This window comes from Globicephala melas, chromosome 8, assembly GCF_963455315.2.
Source record: "Globicephala melas chromosome 8, mGloMel1.2, whole genome shotgun sequence".
NCBI classification, from domain to species: Eukaryota; Metazoa; Chordata; class Mammalia; order Artiodactyla; family Delphinidae; genus Globicephala; species Globicephala melas.
The window spans coordinates 24,525,194-24,547,833 of NC_083321.1; the positions used below are offsets into that span (position 1 = coordinate 24,525,194).

The window sequence follows — 22,640 nt, forward strand, 5'->3', positions numbered from 1 at the left end:
ACAAAACAAAACAACAGACATATGCTCAGCAAATTCAGGAATATTTAAAGTCTTGCCTACGGGAAGAGCAGGAGTCCCAGAACCTCGTTTGTGTGACTGCTGGAACTATGCATTTAAATCTTACCTTCATTCTAGGCTTTTCATTAGCCATGGGTTTGTCTGTGTTTTTGTTCCACAGAAACAGCTAAATCCCTTCCAGATTTTTGCATCAACCCATCAGGCTGGATGCCTTTCTGAGCAACATTGACAGCCCCTAACCTCCCTACCACCCTGTAATTTTATTCTTCTCCCTGCTTTCAGCCATGAAGCATAAGCATAGTCTTGAATTTTCCTGGGCTCTGCAGAGGCAGGCTTCCTTTTGACCAATCACCAGCAGCCTTGCAGCCCGGTTTTCCTTCTGAATGACGCACTTGTCTGCGGGAGCTGGTGTCTGGCAGTTCCATCCTGGTCCTCCCACCGCCTCATCTGCCTCACCACAACTAGGAGAGCTGACACCAAGGCTTGAACGGTCCAATCCCAGGCCTGCCCTACAACCTGCCAGGAACCCCTGAGAATGTATCCTGCCCCTGAGAGGCCCAATTGGTCAAGGCCCTTTCCCAAAACACTGAGCATGAGACAAAGTGGAGTCTGACCTTCGTGCAGCTGCTATTCACGGGCCCAGGACGCATGCCACCAAGGCCATGCAGTGTCAACACACAATGTTTGGGGCGGGTCTACAAGCAGAGAAGGAGGAGAATGCACGTGAACTACCACCCCACCCCACCTCCCGCCCCATCCCAATTCACAGCTTTCATTGTCCCACTGGGAGGCACACTTAGGCTGGGCAGAAGAAGACTGGACACATCCCAGAGGGTGGTCAATAGAGAGGGACCCTAAACTATGGTGTTTTACACATGGGGGGCCCCTGGGCACCATTTACACCATTTAGCAAGCGCCTCTAAAGCTCAGTGTCTGCTGTCTGTCCTGCTTGCCAGCAAACTCAGATCTGCTGATGCAGCTACTTGCTAAACCATGAAAACGAGGGAGAAAACAGACTGCAGGGCTATGCGGATTTGTCTCTCCCCGAGCAAACAGGTGTATCTCTCACCTTCTAATGAGTAATTGCATCAAAGCAGGAACAGCACTGTGTCTTGATCCCTTCCAGTCCTGAGCCCAGACCCTCGCATGTGATAAGGTATGAATGATGTCTGAGGGATTTACCAAAACAGCCAATGGGAAGCTTGAAGCTAAGGTGTAATCATGTGTAAGGAGGTAGGCATTGTGCACTAAAAACTGCTTGCCAGTGAAGGCAAGAGAACATGTAAGTATATTTACTTCTCAGGCATTATCTCTATTCCTGAGAGAATAGAGAAATCTTTTTTTTTATGCCACACATGAACTCTTCTTTCAGAACCTTGTGCTTTCTGACCTACCATAGGAATATTAATGGCAAGCAAATTCTGTTTTGGTGAAATCCTTCCATGCCCTTTAGAGACTAGCTTCCAAAACAATTAGCAGACTTGGAGAAACTGTTTCTCCCACCAAGGCACAAAGGCTATGGAGCCCTCACCCTCAACCTTAGCCCAGGGGACCCAAATAGCCAAGTCCCAGCTTCCTCTTCCTACCCCTTTCCAGCCATGATTAGGGGTATGGCGGTTGGTAACAGGAAGCCACAGCCCAGGAGAGGACTGTCCTGGGTCCTGCTCAGCTACATTGCTCCCCCAGCTTCCTCTACCTGCTTCTACCATGTTGGGGACAGAAATGGAGCCTGGGCTGGGACCACTTCCCCAGGGAGGTGTGGGCTGTCACAGCAGGGGCCAGCAACCTGATGTCACTCCCCAAGGATGGCAAGAGCTCTGAGCCCTGCCACATGGGAGAAGCAAGTCCCCTGCCTGAGCACCCCCTCCTGGCCTTATAGGAAAAAAATAACCATTTGAAAAGACATAAAAACATATATTTTTCCTTTTGCCTTAGGCTCCAGTATGGCTTGCATAGCACTGTGGGATCCCGTTTTTGTTTAAGATTTTGTTCATCATGGGTTTTTGCATTAATTTTTTTAAGTATTGTATTAAAATATTAACATCATCTTGATTACTGGTTTTTTGGTACTTCCTTAAATTTTGTGCCCCAAGTGAGCGCAAATCTTGCCTCACCTTAATCCTGGCCATGACAGATTAACTTCACACTTCTGGTCTTCTCATTAGGTCATAACTGGACCAAGTCCAAAGGGAAGGAAAATGCAATAGGATAGCAGAAGCAAATGCAGTCCACTTGAAACTCCTACCAGTTTTTCGATTTAAAACAAGTAAAGTAGCCCATCTGAGGGAGAAATAGACAAAATGAATTAGAATCAAATGCCTTTATAAGCATTTACCTATATCAACAGGCAAGGTTCCCTTGTAAACAGAAATGACAGCTCTGTCTTCATCCATTCAACCTGAACTTAAACTTTCTACTTGTTGTAGAAAGGCCTTGGGGTTACAAGGATGAAAAAGACTGAGAGTTTACAGCCTGGTGAGAGAGACAAACAGGGAACAACTGACCTGAATCTGGTTCAATTAATGCTCTAAATATGTGCATAAATAGTTTGGAAATACAGAGATGTAAGCAGAGGGTTTTGTTTTGTTTAGTTTTTGGTTTTTGCTGGGTGGCTCTCATTTTACCTGTGGGATTTTAGTTTATGAAGGTGATTGAATGACGACATGGCAAGATCAGTGCCATTGAAAGAAGATTTTTATTACATTTCCCTAGAGAAAGGGGCACACGACACTGTGAAGGTGCCCAGTGGAAGCATCAGGTTTGGGTCAGGAGGCAGAAGCAGGAGCAAGAGGCAAATTTAGGCCAGAGCTTTATTGGAGTTTGCACTGGGCAGGGCGAGTAAACAGCTTGGGATTGGCTAATTTGAACAATAAATGGTGGGCTTTGGGCTATAGAGGTGTTCTCTCATTGCCTGGTACCTAGCCCTGAGACAATTTAGGCAGGGGAAATAGTGGCTCGGTGTGTGACAGTTAGATAAAGGGGGTGGTTGGCTTGCATATGAGAGGTGCGTCCATGTAAGTTGTTTGCTATCTTTAGGAACGAGCTAGCCCTGGGGGGAGGGGGGGCAGTCTCTCCCCAGCCAGCAGGATTTTTAGGATGTCAAAACATCATAAGACACAGAAAATAAAAAATGTAATTAATACAGTGGGGGGGGGGGAGAAGAGGGGTTATAAAATTAGACAAAACCATAATTATAAAGCATTAATGGCATGGTGAATAGAAGAAATGGAGTGTTTTATTGTTGGGGGTGGGTGAGATGGGAGGGGTAGAATCATTTCCACTTTTCCAAATAGTTAGGAGAAAACTTTCTCCAGGATGTGGAAGAGTTTGGAAAACTTAGTGATGGATGTATACTTAGGCTTGGGAAATTAACATTTATTGAATATCTAGCCAGGCACTTTGCAAAAATCTTTATCAGCATTCATAGACCACTTTAGGGAATGGTTGGTTTTTAGAGTAAACAAGCTCATAGAACTTAGGTATAGTTAACTAGTCCACCATCTCACTTCTAGTAAATAACAGATGTGTGAAGTTCGTGTCTGACCAGACTCCCCACAGCTGCTTACACCATATTGCCTTTGGAAAGAAACGGAAAAGAAGAAATCCGATAAGTGATGTATTCCTTAGCTCACAATCCATGACACGTCTCCCACCCCCATTTTAATACCATCTTGTCTAAGCTGAAGAGTGGCCATCATGTGCCTCAATCAAGCCCAGCCGGGTCTCAACCCATCCCTTCACACCGGAAGTACTTAACCCTCCGAGATTAAATCTTAGCAAAAAAAAAATCCATTTAATATACGCTTTGCATTGCCCTAATGGGCTGAAAAATAACCGGGACAACCTAATTGAGAGAGGCTGACCCTTAGATTCAGACCCCATGCACCGTTTACTTGGGAGAGCGTTAAAATTATGCCCTCGACGACCATTTCCCTAGTTTGGAAGAAGAGCCTCTAGTTGATTCCCAACTCTGCCCACTACAGAGCGGACAAGGTTCCTGCTCTGTGCAAGGGACACGCCAGGCGAGGGAAGCTGAAGGGAGAAACGAGGAATTTCTAGGTCGGAAAACGAAGAGAAGCGATGGATTTGGGGGCCAAGGGCAGAGAGAGAACTTACTGTGAGATTTGGGGGCACGCTTCGAGGATACCGGATGTAAAATTTCGCATGAGGGGCTGGAGTGACCCAAGCAGATTTAGTAATAAAGGCTCATAGGGGTCCGGGCTGGGCAAGTTTAGGGACCGGAATGGGAGGAGAGAGACCGGGAGATCTAAGGGTGAGCATGTGGGCACCTGGCAGAGCTCGCGCAGCTTGGCTGAAGAGGTACCCGAGACGCAGACGGACGCCACCGCGCTGGCCCTTGACCCGCAGGACGGTGGGCGGAGCCTTCCAGGGAGCCGCCCATCGGCCTCCCCGTGGGCGGGGCTATCCTGTCGGTTACACAACAAACCTGTGCAATCGGCTAGGGAACTGCGAGGGCGGTGGCGGAGGGGGCGGGGCCGGGGCGGGGCCAGGCCTGCACTGGGCCAGGCAAGATGGCGGCCGTGGAGACCGAGTCGGCGCCCCTGACCCTAGAATCGCTGCCCACCGATCCCCTGCTCCTTATCTTATCCTTCTTGGACTACCGGGACCTAATCAAGTAATGGGACGATGCGCACGGCAGGGGTGGGGTCACGGGTGGGGGAGGAGGCGTAAGGCAAGAGGGACGGAGGCCCGGCTCGCCGACAGGACCTGGACTCCCGTGACAGCCAGGAGGTGACGCCAGGGCCGCCCTGATCCTGCAGAGCCACCGGGGGCAGGGGCGAGACCGGGGCGGAAAGGGCCCCGCCTTGAGGTCTTCCTCCCGTCCCGGGCCCAGGCCTGAGGAGCGACAACAGCTCTTTCTCCCAGGCTATGGCGAGGCCCAGTTGGAAGCGGGGCCAAGTGCTCCCCGCTGCAGCCGCGCGGACCCCAGCGCCCCGCACCTCCCGGCCCCCGTGGTCTTTGCCCGCTAAGGGCAGCCCTGGCCGCTTTGGAAAAGTCCCCGTCCGGGCCGAGCGCTCTTCTCTGCCTGGGCCAGGAGCCTGTAGAGTCAGGCGCCAAAGTGGGCAGGTGGGACGCCGGAGAGGAGCCAGGCGACCCCCTGACCCCTGGGTGCGACTTACGCAGCGACGTAATATCTGGCAGGGCTCACTTTCGGACTTCTGTGCTAGATAATTGTTTCGCTTTCAGCGTTCCTTCTCACGGTTGCATGTTGGATTTTGTGTTTTGGTACTGACTTCCGGTGGTGCGGTACAGGTGACCATTTTCCCTCCTGTATGCTTTGGGTTTCCCAAGTTACCGGCATCTGTTCCAAAAATAAACACCGGTTGCTGGTAGGGGTGGTTAAATGCCCAGTTACTTCAGCGCTTGGGACCGTCTGGGATGGTGGAAGAAATGGCGCTGTTTACACCCTTGACAGCTGGTGGCATGGGTCTTTCTTGTGCCACCACATATATTTGCAAAGGAGGCAGACTCGCCCTCTTAAGGATAGGTAGGCGAGATTCGTTTTGTTTTGTTTTGTTTTTTGGATTAACCATTGGATTTTAGTCATTTGCTGATTGTACCCTGTGTTGTCAGGAATCCTTTTAGAAATACAGCCTTCTTGAAGTTACTGGTAGCTGTTGGTTGGTTTAGCTAAGTGGTGACAGAGGGATAATTCCAGTTTCTGGCTGCTATCTATATTAGTACCTGTAACACTTTTATTTTTCTAGAAAACAAATTTTTCTCTACTCAGGCTTGTAATAAAGTTTATCTTTTTCTTTCGAAAAGGCTGTTACAGTTCCAAACTATTTTCATCTGAAATATTCTGTTGCTATAGCCTTTTAGAAATCTAACACATACACACACGCTTTTTGATCTGTGGGCCACATTGCTCCCAGAGTGATTTTTCTAAGACAGATCTGGCTGTCATCCTCCTTAAAAACCTATAATGCCCCTTGTTATTTACAGATTATAACCTAAACTTCTGGGAGCATTTAAGGCCCTTATTATTTGGCATAGTCTACTCTGGCCAAATAGACCTCTGCCAGCACACTTGTGTTTCTTTGTTCTGTGGCTTAAACTCCTGACCCTGCCTGGAATGCCATGCCCCCTTCTTCTGAACCTGGCAAGATGGAATTCCTTTAAGGACCCCCTCTCCCGAGTCCAGTCTCTACCTTTCTCCTTCCTCTGCAGAAGGAGAGGTATTTACCATACCAGATAGATTATGCATTTCTTAAATGTAACGACTGTCTTGTTTATCTTTGCAGAGTCACCATTTATTCAACAGATTTGCTTTTTTTGGGCGCCTGCTGTGTGCCAGCCTATTAAATGTCGGGGAAACAATAGTGAACAAGACAGACAAGGCCCCTCTCATAAGCTTACAGTCTAGCGGGCAAGATGGAAAACAAATAAGTGCGTAATTACAAGAGCTGCTGTGTGCTATGAAGGAAGTGAACCAGTTGGTCTGTTAAGGAATTGATTCAAATTGGAAGGAGCTGCTGTATATGACGGATAACATAGAGCAGTCCTGGCAGAAGGAACGGTGTTTTCAGAAGCTGATTGGACAATAGCATAGCCTGTTGGAGGAGCTAGAAGACTGGTGTTGCAGGAATTAGGGAATGATTCACAGGCAGAGAGGCTTGGGAAGAGACTAGTGAGATCATGCAGGACCTTGTAAAACAAGGTGAGGAGATCAGATTTTATTTTAAATGATTTTGGTAGTAATCAACATTTTAAACAGAAGTGATCCCTCCATAAATGTTTGTGGAAGTGAACTGAGTTGAATACTGTATTAGGGTTCTCGAGAGAAGCAGAACCAATAGAGAGAGAGAGAGAGAGAGAGAGAGTGTGTGTGTGTGTGTGTGTGTGTGGTTTTTTATAAGGTATTTGCTCATGAATTATAGAGGCTGAGAAGTCCTACAGTCTGCCAAATGCAAGCTGGAGACCCAAGAAAGCTGGTGGTATAGTTTAAAGGGCTGAGAGCTGGAGAGCTGATGAAGTAGATCCCAGTCTGGGTCTGAAGGCCTGAGAACCAGGAGTGCCAAGGACAAGAGAAGATCAGTGTCTCAACTTAGCGGTCAGGCAGAGAGCAGACTCAACCTTCCTCTGCCTTTTTGTTCTATTCAGGCCCTCGATGATTGGAAGGTGCCAACCCACATTGGGGAGGGCCATCTGGCTAACTTAGTCCACCAATTCAAATGCTAATCTTTTCTGGCAACATCTCACAGACACATCAAGAAATAATGTTTAGGGGCTTTACTGGTGGCGCAGTGGTTAAGAATCCGCCTGCCAATGCAGGGGACACAGGTTTGATCCCTGGTCCCGGAAGATCGCACATGCCACGGAGCAACTAAGCCTGTGCGCCACAACTACTGAGCCTGCGCTCTAGAGCCCACGAGCCACAAGTACTGAAGCCCACGCGCCTAGAGCCCATGCTCCGCAACAAGAGAAGCCACCGCAATGAGAAGCCCGCGCACCACAACGAAGGGTAGCCCCCGCTCCCTACAACTAGAGAAAGCCCGCACACAGCAACAAAGACACAACGCAGCTAATAAATAAATATGTTTTAAAAAAATAATGTTTAACCAGCTCTCTGGGCATCCCTTAGCCCAGGAATGTTGACACAAATGCCATAGAATTTTATCCACAGAAAAGTTTCCAGTGTACTGCAACTTCTTTCCTGTAGTTTATAGCCCAAATTTGTCAGGTGTCCTGCCGATTGCTAAGCTCTGAAGGTTATGGTACATATTTGCTGAACTGGATTGGGTTGGATTGAATTAGTCCATTGGGATCATTATGTAATATAAACTGCATAGTTTGAATCTCACTGTGTATCAGAATTACATGTGGCACTTTTTAAACATACACATGCCTGAGGTACAGATCTCACCCCATGCCAACTGAGTAAGAAGCTCTAGGATAGTAGTTTTCATCCTTGCCTTGCATCAGAAATCACCTTTGGTGCATATTCCAGAGATTCTTTTATGTTAACTCTTGGGACAGTGATGGACTCTGAATTCACAAAACTGGAAGGATTCCTATGTTTGTAAATGTTAGTTTGGGCATCTCCTGAGCTTGGCAGAAAAGGATGAGAATTATGTTTGTATAAAATCTGAAAAATGAACAAAGGCTAATCTGTTTACCATCAGTTGTTTTTTAACATGCTCCACTTATGGCCTTGACAAATCCCATGTGATTTAAGATTCCCTTAATTGATTAGCTATTGCCCAAGTGAAATCTTTTATACCTACTTTCTATAACTTGTGATTTCTCTTCTGAAAGGATAGAAATGCATTTTTTTAAATCTTAAGTTCATTCTTTTTGAAAATTAATTATGTAGGGTAGGATTTACAGGATTCAAGCACTATTGTATTAGAAATCTCTGTATAAAAAGAAAATTATTTGTTTCTAACATTCCAAATTTTTGAGCAGCTGATAGTAACTTGAATAGCTATGGATATTGAAACAGAATTGTTGAGAATCTGACACCTTTTATAGGTGGGCTTTCCAATAGTTGCTATAGTTAAAAAGTAATATGGCTGTAATATTTCTTTCTGTTAAGAAAAAATTAGAACAAACAAAAGACCTGTGTATTTAATATCAAATGTCTCACAGATCTTAAAAAGAAAAAGCACTTTGTTTACACCTGAATAACGTTTCTATATGTAGAAATGATTACTGCCCCAATAATAAATATAGGAAAGCTCTTTGATTTGAAATTAACTCCAATGGTTTATATGTTTTATAGACTTTCGTGTGAAAATTACAATTGTAGACATTTTGTGGTTTGTGAACTCAAATAGTTAAGATTTCACTACTCACAAGGTAATTATACTAGCTAACATGTTAAACAGGTTTTAGAAAAGATTGTTTTGCAGTTATAAAGGTAGATAGTGGCAGAAAAGCAAAAGGAATAAAACCTAACATTGAATATTTTCATCTTTACTTTTAAATTGTTTTCTTGTTTTCTTTTATACTAACTGTGAATCTGGTTACTGCCAGTTGTTGCTATGTCAGTCGAAGACTTAGCCAGCTATCAAGTCACGATCCGCTGTGGAGAAGACATTGCAAAAAATACTGGCTGATATCTGAGTGAGTATTTGGGAAATGTATTCTTGAAATTTGGCCCTTGGCTTCCATTAATGCTAGTCTATCCTGATTCTCCTCTCTAACCCTTGTCTCTTTAACCCCTTTGGTGGCCTTTCTTGTGCCTGCCAGTAAATGCAGGTGTTCTCCAAGCTGCTACCCTTGGCTCACTACTCTTCTCTGTCTGTGAAGTCTCCTGCATGCACTGTTGCACTTTGTAGAGACTACTTGTATGCTTCTAACTCCCAAACCTGAGTGTCCACCCCTAACATTCCCACTGAGCTCCAGATTTCTTTGCACAACTGTCTGCTGGATCTTTCTGTTGGATGACCCACAGGGTTCACTGAATTCAGTAAATTTTAATAAATTTGATAGAATACAAGGGTAGATGACAGAAGGTGGGAGTTGGGAAAGATGAAAGAGGGTAGGATTGCTAGTATCTTTTTCTTAGGTTGAGGGGAGTCAGGTAGTGACTGAAGTTGCTGAAGCAAGAAATAGAGGTTTAAATATACTATTTAAAGCTGCAAGCTACTCAATAAAATGAAAAATTAGTAACAGAGCCTCCAAACATTGGGAGGAGGAAGAATGAGGAAGGGGGAATTTTAAGTATTGCTGTATCCTGGTCTTTTACTTTGGGGTATCAGTAGATAGATATAAATTGGTAGACCAAGAACTAGAGGCATAAACATTTAGAATTATAGAGATAACTTCCAGAAATAACTAAAGATTTCTTTGAGAGGTTGGACTTAGAACAGGAGACTGCCTAGTTTTTCATCTTAAGTTCTTCAGTACTTTTTGGTTTTAATAATATATATGTATATTACTTAGATTAATAAAAAGACACTTCCCTTCCACCACTGCCCCCACCCCGAAAAACGCAGGCACATGTATACAACACCCTGAATTGTTCTTTTCCCCATCCCTAAACCTGATCCTCCTGCATTCATATCTTCATAGCAGTACCATCCATCCCGCCCTCCAAGCCAGAAACAGGAATCATTCTAGATCTCTTTTCTCCTTCTGTCTCTACATTCATTCAATTACCAAGCTTTTCTGATTTTAGCCCCTGTATATTTCTTGAATCTTTCTTCTCATTTCATCTAGCCACCACAGTTTTAGCTCAGTTCATCATCTCTTACCAAGACTGCTGCAAAACCCTTCCAGTCCATCTCTGTGGCTCTAGTGTACACCCTTCCCAAACCACAACCACAATTCTGCTCTTTTAACTCTCCTGTTAAAACTCTTCAGTGGCTCTCCATTCCCTACAGGATAAGGTCAACCTCATTAGTATGTTACCTTAAGGCCCTTTCTGGCTGCCTTATCTTGTACCACTTCTGACTCTTAAATTTATACTTCCTTCTTTCTCCCTGATTAGATTATACATTTTTGAAGGCAAAAAATGTGCCTTACTTTTAATATCCTCAGTAGCTAAGTAGACAGTAAATGTTTGTGGAATTGTACCAAATAGGAATGTTGAATCGTGTGATTCCTTTGATATGCTATATGATTCTCTAGCTAATCCAATGTAGATAAGTTAGATTAATATTATTGTATCATTAGATTCTAAATATTCTCTAAAATAGAAAAATTAAATATATGTTTAAAAATTGTGTAACTGGCATGTTTTTAGGAGTAAGTTGAAATTCATATCCCATATACTATTCACATTATATCTTATCAAGGATTAGAAATTTAGAAAAAAAATAAGTAGAAAGTAAGAAAATAAGTGACTCATAATCCCACCATGCCAGCAGTAACTTGTTAAATTTTTTGATGTATGTGTCACTTTTTGTTATCTAGTCTTCACTTGTAGCTACAATAAATGAAAATGAAGACAAAAATAACCACAAATTCCCAATAAAGTATGTTGGTATAAGTGTCTAAAACATATGCTAATTTCATTTCAAAAGATTTTTAATTTTATTTTTTAAATCTATTTAGGGAAGAGAAAACACAGAAGAACCAGTGTTGGAAATCCCTCTTCATTGATACTTACTCTGATGTAGGAAGATATATTGACCATTATGCTGCTATTAAAAAGGCCTGGGATGATCTCAAGAAATATTTGGAACCCAGATGTCCTCGTATGGTTTTATCTCTGAAAGGTATTGGGAATGCAGGGTCTCCCTTCCCCATTTTAGTTTCATAGTATAAATAGGTTAAATAACTTTGGGTTTCTATCATCTGTGCTAATCCAACATTATCTGTAATTCACCATTCGCATTTGGTCAAGCACATAGAAAGCCTAATTTGCTAAAAGGACCCTGGTTCTAGTGCTTGCCCTATTTTTGCCTACCTCAGCATCCACATGATTATTAGCAGTGAAAGCTTCTTTTTATCCTTACATTTGTTTTACATAAAGAAACTAGTAATGTTATTGTTGCTTGAGGATAACTTGTAATTTCTTTTAAAAGACTTCTTTTTTAATTTGAAAAATTGCCTGCTGTATCAACCCTCTTCCCTCTTTTTAGTACAAGTAAATGTTTATTTGACAATCTAATATTTGAAAGACCAAATATTACAGACTGGGTCTTTAAGCATGTAGGAGCAGCCTAATAGAGTAGGGAAAACTTTCATCCCTATTTTGACATTTACAGAATAATGAAAACTAAGATTTGAACTGAAGTCTATTTGACTCCAGAATCTATGCTGTCTCTACTATACTATTATTGTCCAATTTTGGCAAGAAATTATTAACAAGCTATTTCTCATTACTTTGATTTTTAAATTTATGCCCAAGAAATACATAAATGGATTGCAGATATATTGCTACTTACCTGCTTTAGCCTCCAAGTTTTTTTCAAGTTTCTCCACTAAAAGGAATTTTATATGTGTTTTGGTTTTGCTAAGCTGAAATTGGGATCAGTTCTTCTCAAATGTGTACCTTTTGAACTAAGGACTCTTTTGACGTGGCATTCCTTTTACATTTCATATTTCTGCTGTACGTTTCCATGCAAATATGAATTTCATACAAATCATGATTGAATGACCAGGTACTTAAAACTGAATTGCTAGGAGGTAGAAGAAAGAATGATTTGGCAGAGAGAGTACAGCTTTGAAAGAAAGTACCCTTGATTAATATTTTTAATAGGTTTTTTCCTTGGAAGAAAAGAAAAATATTATCCACTTGGTGTATGGGGTTAAATAATTTCAAGAGGAAAATAATTCAGAAAATAGGTATTTGGTAATGATAAGTAAAATATGTAAGGGTTTGCAATAGCTGTTATTTATTAAACACAAAGCTAGGTACTAAGCCAAGTACTGTATATTATTCCGTTTAAGTTGCCAAAATCCTATGAGGTAGGTCATTACTAGTCTTATTTTATAGGTGAGCTACCTGAGGCATAAAAGGCTAAGTAAGTTGTTTGCTATCACAAAGGAGAGCAGAGCCAGGATTTGAATATAGGGCTGACTCCAGAGATGTGGTCTTACCAGCTGTTGAAGGGAGAGAAGACCTATCCTATTTTGTTTAGAATGTATTAGGAGTCTTAGAGAGCTAGTCTAATATTAGAATATTTGGAATATGGGAATATAGACATGGTTCTCCTTTGAGACACAGAGCTACCAGGAAAGGAAGAAACTAAGGGTACATAGCAGCTTCTTCCTTTTTCCTTTTTCTTTATATTTTTTATTTTTTAATTTTTTGAGGGGACACTCAATTGGTATTCCCAGGCTCCCTGCTCACTGTTTTGTACTTAATGGTTGAAGGTGAGGTTGTCAGAGAATTCCTTGTCAGCCCCTGTTTTACTCCCAGGTGCCAGTTCTCTGGGGTCTTTGCCATAAATTGGAATAGAACAAAGGCTCTGATATCTAGAAAGCTGGGGATTCTATTAATGTAGACCTATGAGTTTTAGGGCTGAATCAGGAAACTAGCTGCTCATCTCAGGGGCCATAGTCCCTGACTCAGTTTCAAGGGTATAGAGATCACAGATAGGAAGGAAACTTGGAAAGCAAATAGGCACTGGGTTTGGGAAAATTTTTATTAAGTATCTTGAAATTATAGTATATTGATGTACATTCTACCAATCTATCTCATGGTATATATCTCATATCTTTAAATTTCATATTAACCTTAAGTATTGGCTTAAAATTTTAAAGTCAGAAGGGACTTTTAGAGATCATTTAGACCAGGGATTAGCAAACTTTTTCTTTAAATGACCAGATAGTAAATATTTTAGGCTTTGACGGACAGATGGCCTCTGTCACAACTATTTAACTCTGCTATTGTGGGAAAGCAGCCATAGACAATATAACAACAAATGGGTGTGGCAGTGTTCCAAGAAAACTTTATTTATGGAAATAGGCCGCAGGCCAGGATTTGGCCTGCAGGCTGTAGTTTGTGGATCCCTGATTTATACCAGCCCTTTCATTTTACAGGTGAAGGAACAGGCTCAGAGAGTTTAGGTGACTTATTCAGGGTCCTGTAGCTAGTGAGTAACAGAGATAGAACTCTAATCTAGGTTTCTTGGCTCCTAGTAATCTTTTCACTGCTTCCTCATACAAATAGTCTGGGGGCAAGGGAAGTACATAAACACTTATTGTATGCCAGGAAAGCACTTTATTAAGCACATGAAGCTTATTTAATCCTCACTGTAATTCTCCTGGGTAGGTGGTATTATCTTCTGTCTTGCAGATGAGGAAACTGGATTAAAGAGATGAAATAATTTGCCAGAGATCACAGTCAGTCTAGTCATCCCTTGGTATCCACCGGGCATTGGTTTCAGGACCTGCTGAGGATATTGAAATATGCAGATGCTCAAGTCCCATAGTTGACCCTTTGTATCCTTGAGTTCCACATCTGGATACAGAAAGCCAGCTGTAATTGGTAGAGCTGAGATTTGACCCTGGTCTGCCTGGCTCCCAAACTCTATTATAGTAGGATGCCCCTCTAAATGTATTTCCTTATATTTGTCTTTTGCCATGTTTGCTTGTTGTTATTTTACTTTTTTTCTGCCTTGCTCTCTCTTTTCAAGAAATTCTTGGTTTCTTAATGTTACATGTTAAATGTCCAACGTGTAGCACTAACTATATAAATATTAGTGTTTTTTTTCTCATTCACCTTCTGGTTCAGGCAGCTATTCAGCTTGTTTTCTTTTGTATTGAACTTTTTAAAAAATAAACTTTTCATTTTATACTAATTTTAGATTACAAGACAGTTGCAAAGATAGTACAGAGAATTTCTGTACACCCCTCACACAGTTTCAGTTTCCCCTAACATACCAACCCATGGGACATTTGTCAAACTAAAGTCTTCACTGGCACCTTACTACTAACTAAATTCTAGACTTTATTCAGAATTCACCAGATTTTCCATCAGTGGAATCCTTTTTCAATTCCTGCATCCAATCCAGAATACTACATTGCATTTAGTTGTCATGTCTCCTTAGTGTCCTCTGGTCTGTGGACACTTCCCAGTCTTTCTTTGTCTTTCACACCGTTGACAGTTTGAAGGAGTACTGGTCAGGTATTTTGCAGAATGTCCCTCAAACTGACTTTGTCTAAAGTATTACTCACGATTAGACTGGAGTAATGTGTTTTCAGGTTACCAGCGAGGTGAGGTGTGTCATCACATAGCTGGGGGTATGTGATATCCACAGCCTATCACTAGTGATGTTAACCAACCTATAGAAATGTGCACAGATCATAAGTGTACAACTCAGTGAATTGTCACAAGGTGAACATGCCCATTGTAACACCCGTCAGGTCAAGAAGTAGAATAATTATGTGTACCTAGAACCCTCTGTCTTTCTCAGGGGTAACCACTATCCTGATTGCTAATGCCACTGAGTAGTTTTCTCTCTTTTTGAACTTTATATAATTGGCATGATTAAGTATGTTTTTTGCGTGAATTATTTCTGTTTCATTTGTGAGATTCAGCAGTGTTGTGTGTAACAGTATTTTGTTCATTTTTGTTACAGTATAAATACTCCGTTATATGATTAGACCACAATTTATACATTCATTCTACTGTTGTTGGATATTTGGGTTGTTTCTAGTCTTTGACTATTACAAATAATGCTGTAAATCATTTTTGATGTACATATGAGCATATTTCTATCAGGTAAATATCTAGGGTTGCGTTTTCTGGGTTGTATAGTGTGCTTGTATTAAACTTCAGAAGATACTGTTAATTTTCCAAAGTGGTTTTACCACTTAACATTCCTACTAGCACTTTAATAATGTTGTCATTCTTTTTATTTTAGCCCTTCTAGTGGGTGTGTAGTGGTGATTTTAATTTGCATTTCTTTAAAGATGTAGAATGATAGTTTTATTTCTAGCTTTCCAATCCCTATATGTCATTTCTTTATTTTTCTTGCTTTATTGAACTGGCTAGAGCCTTCAGTGCACTGTTGGATAGAAATGATAATAGTGAGTATCCTTATCTTTCTGACTGCAGAGGGAAAGCTTTCAACATTTCTCCTTTAAAGCTGATGTTTGCTGTAGATTTTTAGTAGACACTCTTTAGCATGTTGAAGAAAGTCCCTTCTGATCCTAGTTTGGGAAAAGGGTTTTTTGTTTTTGTGCTTTAAACAGATAATTGAGTTTTATCAAATGCCTTTCCAGCCTTGTCATTATCATATGATTTTTCTACTTCATTTTGTTAATGCTCTGAATTACATTGATTGATTTTTCTGAATGTTAAACCAATTTTGCATTCTTGGAATAAACCTACTTTGCTTGGAATGTATTATCTTTTTTATGTATTGTTGGATTTGATTTGCTAGTATTTGGGGTTTTTACATCTATGCTCATGAGAGAGTTTGGCCTGTAATTTTCCTTTCTTGCAATGTTCTTGTCAGGTTTTGGTATCAAGATGATGCTGGCCTTGTAAACAAGTCGGGAAGTGTTGCCTCTTTTTCTGTTCCCTGGAAGAGTTTATGTAAGCTTGGTCTTATTTCTTGTTTAAATGATTAGTAGAATATACCAGTGAAGGCATTCAGTCCTGGAGTTTTCATTGTGGGAAGGTTTTAAATTAAGGATTCAATTTCTTTATCAGATTTAGGACTACTCAGATTTTCTACTTAGTCTTATGTCAGTTTTGATAAGTTGTGTTTTTCTAGGAAATTGTCTACTTCATCTACATTTTCTAATTTATTGCCATAAAATTTTTCATAATTATCCTCTTCGTAATGCTTGTTAGATCTCTAGTGATTTCACCTTTCCATTTCTTATATTATTTGTGCTTTCTCTCTGTTGTTCTGGATCAGTTTTGCTAGGTAAGGGCTAATCAGTTTTATTAGTCTTTTCAGAGAACTGACTTTTGCCTTTGTCAATCCTCTCTATGTTAATATCTTATTTCTTATTTCATTAATTTCTCTGATTACTTCTCTTTAAGTTTACTGTCACTTTTCTCCTGACTTGAGATGATTACTTAGATCATAGATTTTTCAGCCTTCCTTGTTTTCTTCAAATGCATTTAGGGATATAAATTTCCCTTTAAACATAGCTTTAACTTCATCCCACAAGTTTTAATATGCTGTATTTTCATTAACATGCAGTTCAGAATATTTTGTGATTTCTTCTTTGACCCATGGATTATATAGAAATGTATTGCTTGATTTCTAAACATTGGGGGCTTTTTTAGTAATCTTTTTAATGTAATTTATATTTTAATTCCACTATGATCAGAGGATATACTCTATATGAGTTCAGTCATTTGAAATTTATTGTGATTTGTTATGTGGTCCGGCATATAATTTATCTTGGCAAATGTTCCATGTATACTTGAAAAGAATGTATATTCTGCCATTCTTGCCATTTAGTACTATATATATGATTAGGCAAAAACTGTTGATCTTGTTCAAATCTTCTGTACTCTTAATGAGGTTTTTGGTCTCCTTGTTCTGTTAGTTACTGAGAGAGGTATGTTAAAATTTCTCACTGTGGTAGGCAGAGTTCTGAGATAGGTCCCAAGATTCTCACCCACTGTGGTACATGCCTGGTATAATGATAGCTTCCCCTTGAGTGTGAGTTGTACAATGGATATAATTGATTTCTGTCTTGTGATTAGGTCATATTAGATGACAAAAGGGTTTTACAGATGTAATGAAGGTCCCAAATTAGTTGCATTTGAATTAATCATTAATCAAAAAGGAAATTATCCTGAGCAGGCCTGACCCAATCAGGTGAGCCCTTAACAGGAACTGGGCCCTTCCAGAAGTCAGAGAGATTCAGAGCCTGGGTGTGTCTCCTACAGGTCATGAATAAGCAAACTGGCAAGTTGTGGAGAGGGCCAGGTGATAAGGAATGGCAGGTGGCTTCTAAGAGTAGAGAGCCTCAATCCTGCAACTACAAAGAACTGAGTTCTTCCAACAACCAGTGAGTTTGGAAGAGAACCCCAAGCAAAAGATGCATAAGGTGCACTAGCAGCCCCAGTTAACACCATGATTTCAGCCTTGTGGGACCTGAGCAGAAGATCCAATTCAGTCATGTCCAGAATTCTGACCTACAGACAATGTGAAATAATAAATGAGTGTTATTTTAAGCGGCTAATATTGTGGCAGTAGAAAACTAATACACCCATTATGATTACAGATATATATTTTTTCCATTTTAATTCTGTCATTTAAAAAATGTATTTGGGGGCTTCCCTGGTGGCGCAGTGGTTGAGAGTCCACCTGCCGATGCAGGGGACGCAGGTTCGTGCCCTGGTCCGGGAGGATCCCACATGCCACGGAGCGGCTGGGCCTGTGAGCCATGGCCGCTGGGCCTGCGCGTCCGGAGCCTGTGCTCTGCAACGGGAGAGGCCACGGCGGTGAGAGGCCCGCGTACCGCAAAAAAAAAAAAAAAAAAAGTATTTTGAAGCTGTGTTATTAGATGCACAAAATTAAACTTATAATACCTGTGTAGTGAATTTAACCTTTTTGCCATTACAAAAAGTCCTCCATTACCTCGAATAATGCTATTTGCCTTAAAGTCTACTTTGTATGATTTTAGTAGCTATTTTAGCTTTCTTTTCTGTATCTACATCTTTAAGATGTGCCTCTTGTATATGATTGTGTTTTGTTTTTCATCTGGTCTGTTTGTCTTTTAATTAGATTATTTAGTCTGTTTATATTTAATGTAATTACTAATACATTTGAGTGTAAATATACCATGTTTCTGTTTTATATTGGTGGCACCTGAGCAGGTATTCCTTTTTTGCATTCTTCTTAATTATCTTTTATTCCATACTTCCTTTCCTTTCTCATTTATCTAACTTTTTTTTAGTGATTAGCCTAGAGATTAAAACATGTATCTCTGACTTAAAGTCTATTGTAAATTAGTATTTTTACCACTTCCTGAACAATGAAAGAACCTTAGAATACTTTAATTTCAATTACCTCCCTCCTGTCTTTTGTATTATAGTTTTGTGATTTTAGTTTTCAACATATTTTATATCCTTGAAAACATTATTATTATTTTACATGTTCAATATTATTTTAGATTTACCTGAATATTTACCTTTTCTGGTTGCACTTTATTTCTTCCTGAATCTTCATGCTTCCATCTGGGATAATTTTTCTTCTGCCTGGAGAATTCCTTTTTGTTTTGTTTTGTTTTGTTTTTAACGAGGGAATGCTATTGCTGAATATTTTCAGATTTTTTTTTTTGTCGAAAAATATATTTATTTCATCTTCACTTTGGAAGTATGTATTCACTGGATATAGAATTCTAGTCAGCACTTGAAGATACCATTCTTCCAGCTTCTATTGTTCTGTTAAGAAGCTGTCTTATTGTTGCTCTTCTGAAGATGACTGTGGCTTTTCCCCTTCTCTGGCTGCTTTTAAGATTTCTCTTTGTCTTTGATTTCAGCAATTTTCCAGTAATGTGTCTAGATAATGATTTTCTTTGTAATGATTCTCCATGGGGTTTATAGTGCTTCTTAAATCTATGGTTTGATGTTTTCATCAGTTTTGGAAAATTCTCTCAACCCTGTGGTACTGCTGAAAGCTTTGCTCAGCTTCTCGGCCTCTCAGCCTCGTGTTTGCTTTCAGAAGTGGCAGTTGCCTCAGAGACAAGGTGGCTCCAAAGCCCTGGCTAAACTCTCAGTTTCCCTGTTCTTCTGGACCAACCTTCCCCCACCCCACCCCTGCCAGTTCTCACTGTCTTTGAGGTTCTCCAAAAGCCTTGAAACCAATTTTCTGTTGTTCAGTTTTTCTAGTTCTCAGCAAAACGTTTGGTCCAACAACCTGGTGGGCCATTGCTGGGAGTGAATCTCTTCTCTTAGTATTTGTAATTACTGCTTTTTAAAGCTAGAATATATGGCAAGCTTATAAACGTGAAAATCAAATTCAAGGTAATGGCCTCCTCACAGCATGAACCTACACCTATGTCCTATATTTCCCATTAAGAGACTAGGTTAACACTCTTGAACAACATCCATTTAGAGAACTTCTGGAGAGTTTTTTAAATAGAGAAATTTGAGTATATTAGATTAAGAAAAATGAGATATGCTCTAAAGTTTGTATTGTACTGCGAAGAAACTATTGTGGATTTCACTGGTGCCTGCCATTCCATATTTTGCTTAGTGCCAGTGTTTTCCCCATGGAGAGAAAACTGAGAAATTTGCTTCCTCAGTGCTTCAAACGTCAGAGCTAATCTAAAGTGATATAATATTTCTGTGAATTTTCAATTCATTTCCCTATATTTCAGCAAGTACATTTTGGACAGAATTCACTTGCTCTAAGATTGTATCATTGGCTAGCAGATAGATTGCATTTCTTCTTAGATTTAAGGCTTATGGTTTCTTGATAATTTGCTCTTTTGTGCATCTGCAGAGGGGGCTCGAGAGGAAGACCTAGATGCTGTGGAAGCTCAGATTGGCTGCAAGCTTCCTGATGATTATCGATGTTCATATCGTATCCACAATGGGCAGAAGTTAGTGGTTCCTGGGTGAGATGTTCACTGTTTGAGTTATTTTTAATGATACAAGTTATTTTCTAGAATGTAAACAAATTGTATTTGTAGTTACTCTTAACAGATTAAAAAGTATAAGAACTTCCTCCTGTTCCTTATAACAATCCATAAGACAAAATCTATAGCTTGAATTTGATTTTACCAAAATAGATAATGTCTCAAAAACATGGTTTCTATCAACACATCTTTACAGTTAAATGGTTGGGGTGGGCCTACAGGACAGGAGAGGAGATGTGTGTGTGAGTATAATTTAACTAAACCTGTTTCAAATCCTTGAAGTGTTTATCCTGTTACAGGTCAAGTAAAGTATTTTAGAAAGCTTGATATAAGTTCTATGAATCATACATGTTAAAAGTAATTTGTTCAGAGCTACATACACTTAACTAAAGAAAATATTAGTTTTGTCCTATTCAAGCATAGTCTATAATTGAATGGCCTATTTTAAACTTACTTCTAAACAATATGAAGTATTCACTGTGGAACCTTTTGTAAAAGCAGACCATGCAGTAGCTCTCAAATTTACTCACAGTTTTTAAAGCTACATGCTTCTAATGGTTCTACTCCCTTTGTTCCCTCATGAAATTAAGGTATTTCAGAGACATTGCACTTGTGACATACTGATAGGAATTTAGGGAGAACTTTGCATTGTTCTTATTAGAACTTGGTATCTCTTTGTGTGTGAAGAACCATATGAGGCTCTGTTACCATTTCAGATCAGAGTTGAGTGAGTACAGGGAATCTAGGAGGTGATCATACTGAGGTTACAAGGTAGTATTCAGAAGTCAAATATTGGGCAGTTGGGACTAGATAAGCCTAAATCACTGGGTTTTTTCCTATTCTGTTTTCCTGTCAAGCTGAAGCTTGACAAAATGGAAAAATTGTCATATTTCAAGAACCAACAGGAGAGAACTATACTAAGCGTTGATCAGAATTGACATGACAAACAGATCATGCAACACAGGGATTTTTATCTACCCACAGCCCAAACAGTGAGACTTAGGATGAGACGCTCATCAAGGACCGACACCTGTGTTGTTCTCATACGTATGAGTTTAGACCCCATACATCCCAAGTTTATGAAAATTTGGACAAGGATTAAGCTGATTTCCATTTATACTGCCTGGTAGGATAGTGTAAGCTAAAGGTTGTATCAAGATGAAGGTATCAGAGAGAACATTAAACATTAAATTAGTCATACATATATATATAGCAAAACACTGGCAAATTATGGCAAGATAGATTTTTGAAAGCAATAAAACTATTTTTCTTTTTAAAAGGTTGGCATTTAGACAGTTTAGACATTTAGGCTTTTAATTTAAATCAGAATCTTTCCACTCAAGAGTTTGAATTTAATATATGCAGAAATTGTAGTGTTTGGGGTATTCCTGGTTTAGAATTGACATGTTAATCTTTCTTATAAAGTTGTCAATGTGAAATTATTATTCATCAAAAAGATTGCAGTTGACTAAATTTTTGAGTCTATATTCTCAGGTTGTTGGGAAGCATGGCACTGTCTAATCACTATCGTTCTGAGGATTTGCTAGACGTCGACACGGCTGCTGGAGGCTTCCAGCAGAGACAGGGACTGAAATACTGTCTACCTTTAACTTTTTGCATACATACTGGTTTGAGTCAGTACATAGCAGTGGAAGCTGCGGAGGGCCGAAACAAAAATGAAGTCTTCTACCAATGTCCAGTAAGTAGGAAGCATGTTTAAATGTGCCTTTAAGATGTGTTCTGATGGATGTATAAAATGTGCATTAGGAATTTTCAGGGTTGTAGAATGGGTATAGAGCATTATGCAATTTGATTATAGACGGATCTAACTAGAGGGCTAATATTCTGATATAATGGCATGGAATGCTAAAAGAAAATTAGCATTTTCTTTTAAAATTAGCATGCGTACAGAGGGAAGCTGTGATTTGTATTAGGACATTTTAAGTTTAAGAAAAACTAATGAGACACGCAAGAGGGAGGGGATATGGGGATATATGTATATGTATAGCTGATTCCCTTTGTTATACAGCAGAAACACACCATTGTAAAGCAATTATAGTCCAATAAAGCTGTTATAAAAAAAAGAAAAATGAATGAGCTTTTCGTTGAAGTGATTAATTGTAATATAAATTTCTAACTTTAGCTTTTGGACATCATCCATCATCATTCGCTTTGGATTCAAGTTCTGAGTGCAATAGAAACTTTCTAAACTCTTTCTTCAGTAGGTATTTGAGTTGTTGAAAAATGTAGATCTTTTTAAAGAGGATTTTGTTATGATTTTAATGTAAGCACAGAAAATATGGCATTTGGTTTCATTCTTATTTCTTCAGTTCTCAGTCATTCCTCAGTTGCAGACCTTCTGCTTTCATTTTTGCCTAGATGTGAACTTAAATAGAAAATATTTTTCAGGGGCTTCCCTGGTGGCACAGTGGTTAAGAATCCGCCTGCCAATGCAGGAGACATGGGTTCGAGCCCTGGTCCGGGAAGATCCCACATGCCGTGGAGCAGCTAAGCCCATGCGCCACAACTACTGAGCCTGCGCTCTAGAGCCCGTGAGCCACAACTACTGAGCCTGCGTGCCACAACTATTGAAGCCTGCGCGCCTAGAGCCTGTGCTCCGCAACAAGAGAAGCCAACGCAAT

The 22,640-nt window shown here is 40.1% G+C and overlaps 1 protein-coding gene across 3 annotated transcripts in view; it reads left to right on the plus strand.

Annotated features, from left to right (window-relative positions):
• The first annotated feature begins 4,524 nt into the window (after positions 1 to 4,524).
• Positions 4,525 to 22,640, plus strand: part of FBXO3 (F-box protein 3) — a 32,194-nt gene continuing 14,078 nt past the window's right edge. For all 3 annotated transcript variants that reach the window (XM_030864760.2, XM_030864761.2, XM_060303366.2), the window contains exons 1-5: positions 4,525 to 4,654; positions 9,019 to 9,108; positions 11,044 to 11,207; positions 19,863 to 19,977; positions 21,493 to 21,697. In XM_030864760.2, the coding sequence (XP_030720620.1) occupies positions 4,551 to 4,654; positions 9,019 to 9,108; positions 11,044 to 11,207; positions 19,863 to 19,977; positions 21,493 to 21,697 (678 nt within the window). In that variant the 5' untranslated portion in view covers positions 4,525 to 4,550. The remainder of the gene's footprint in view (positions 4,655 to 9,018; positions 9,109 to 11,043; positions 11,208 to 19,862; positions 19,978 to 21,492; positions 21,698 to 22,640) is intronic.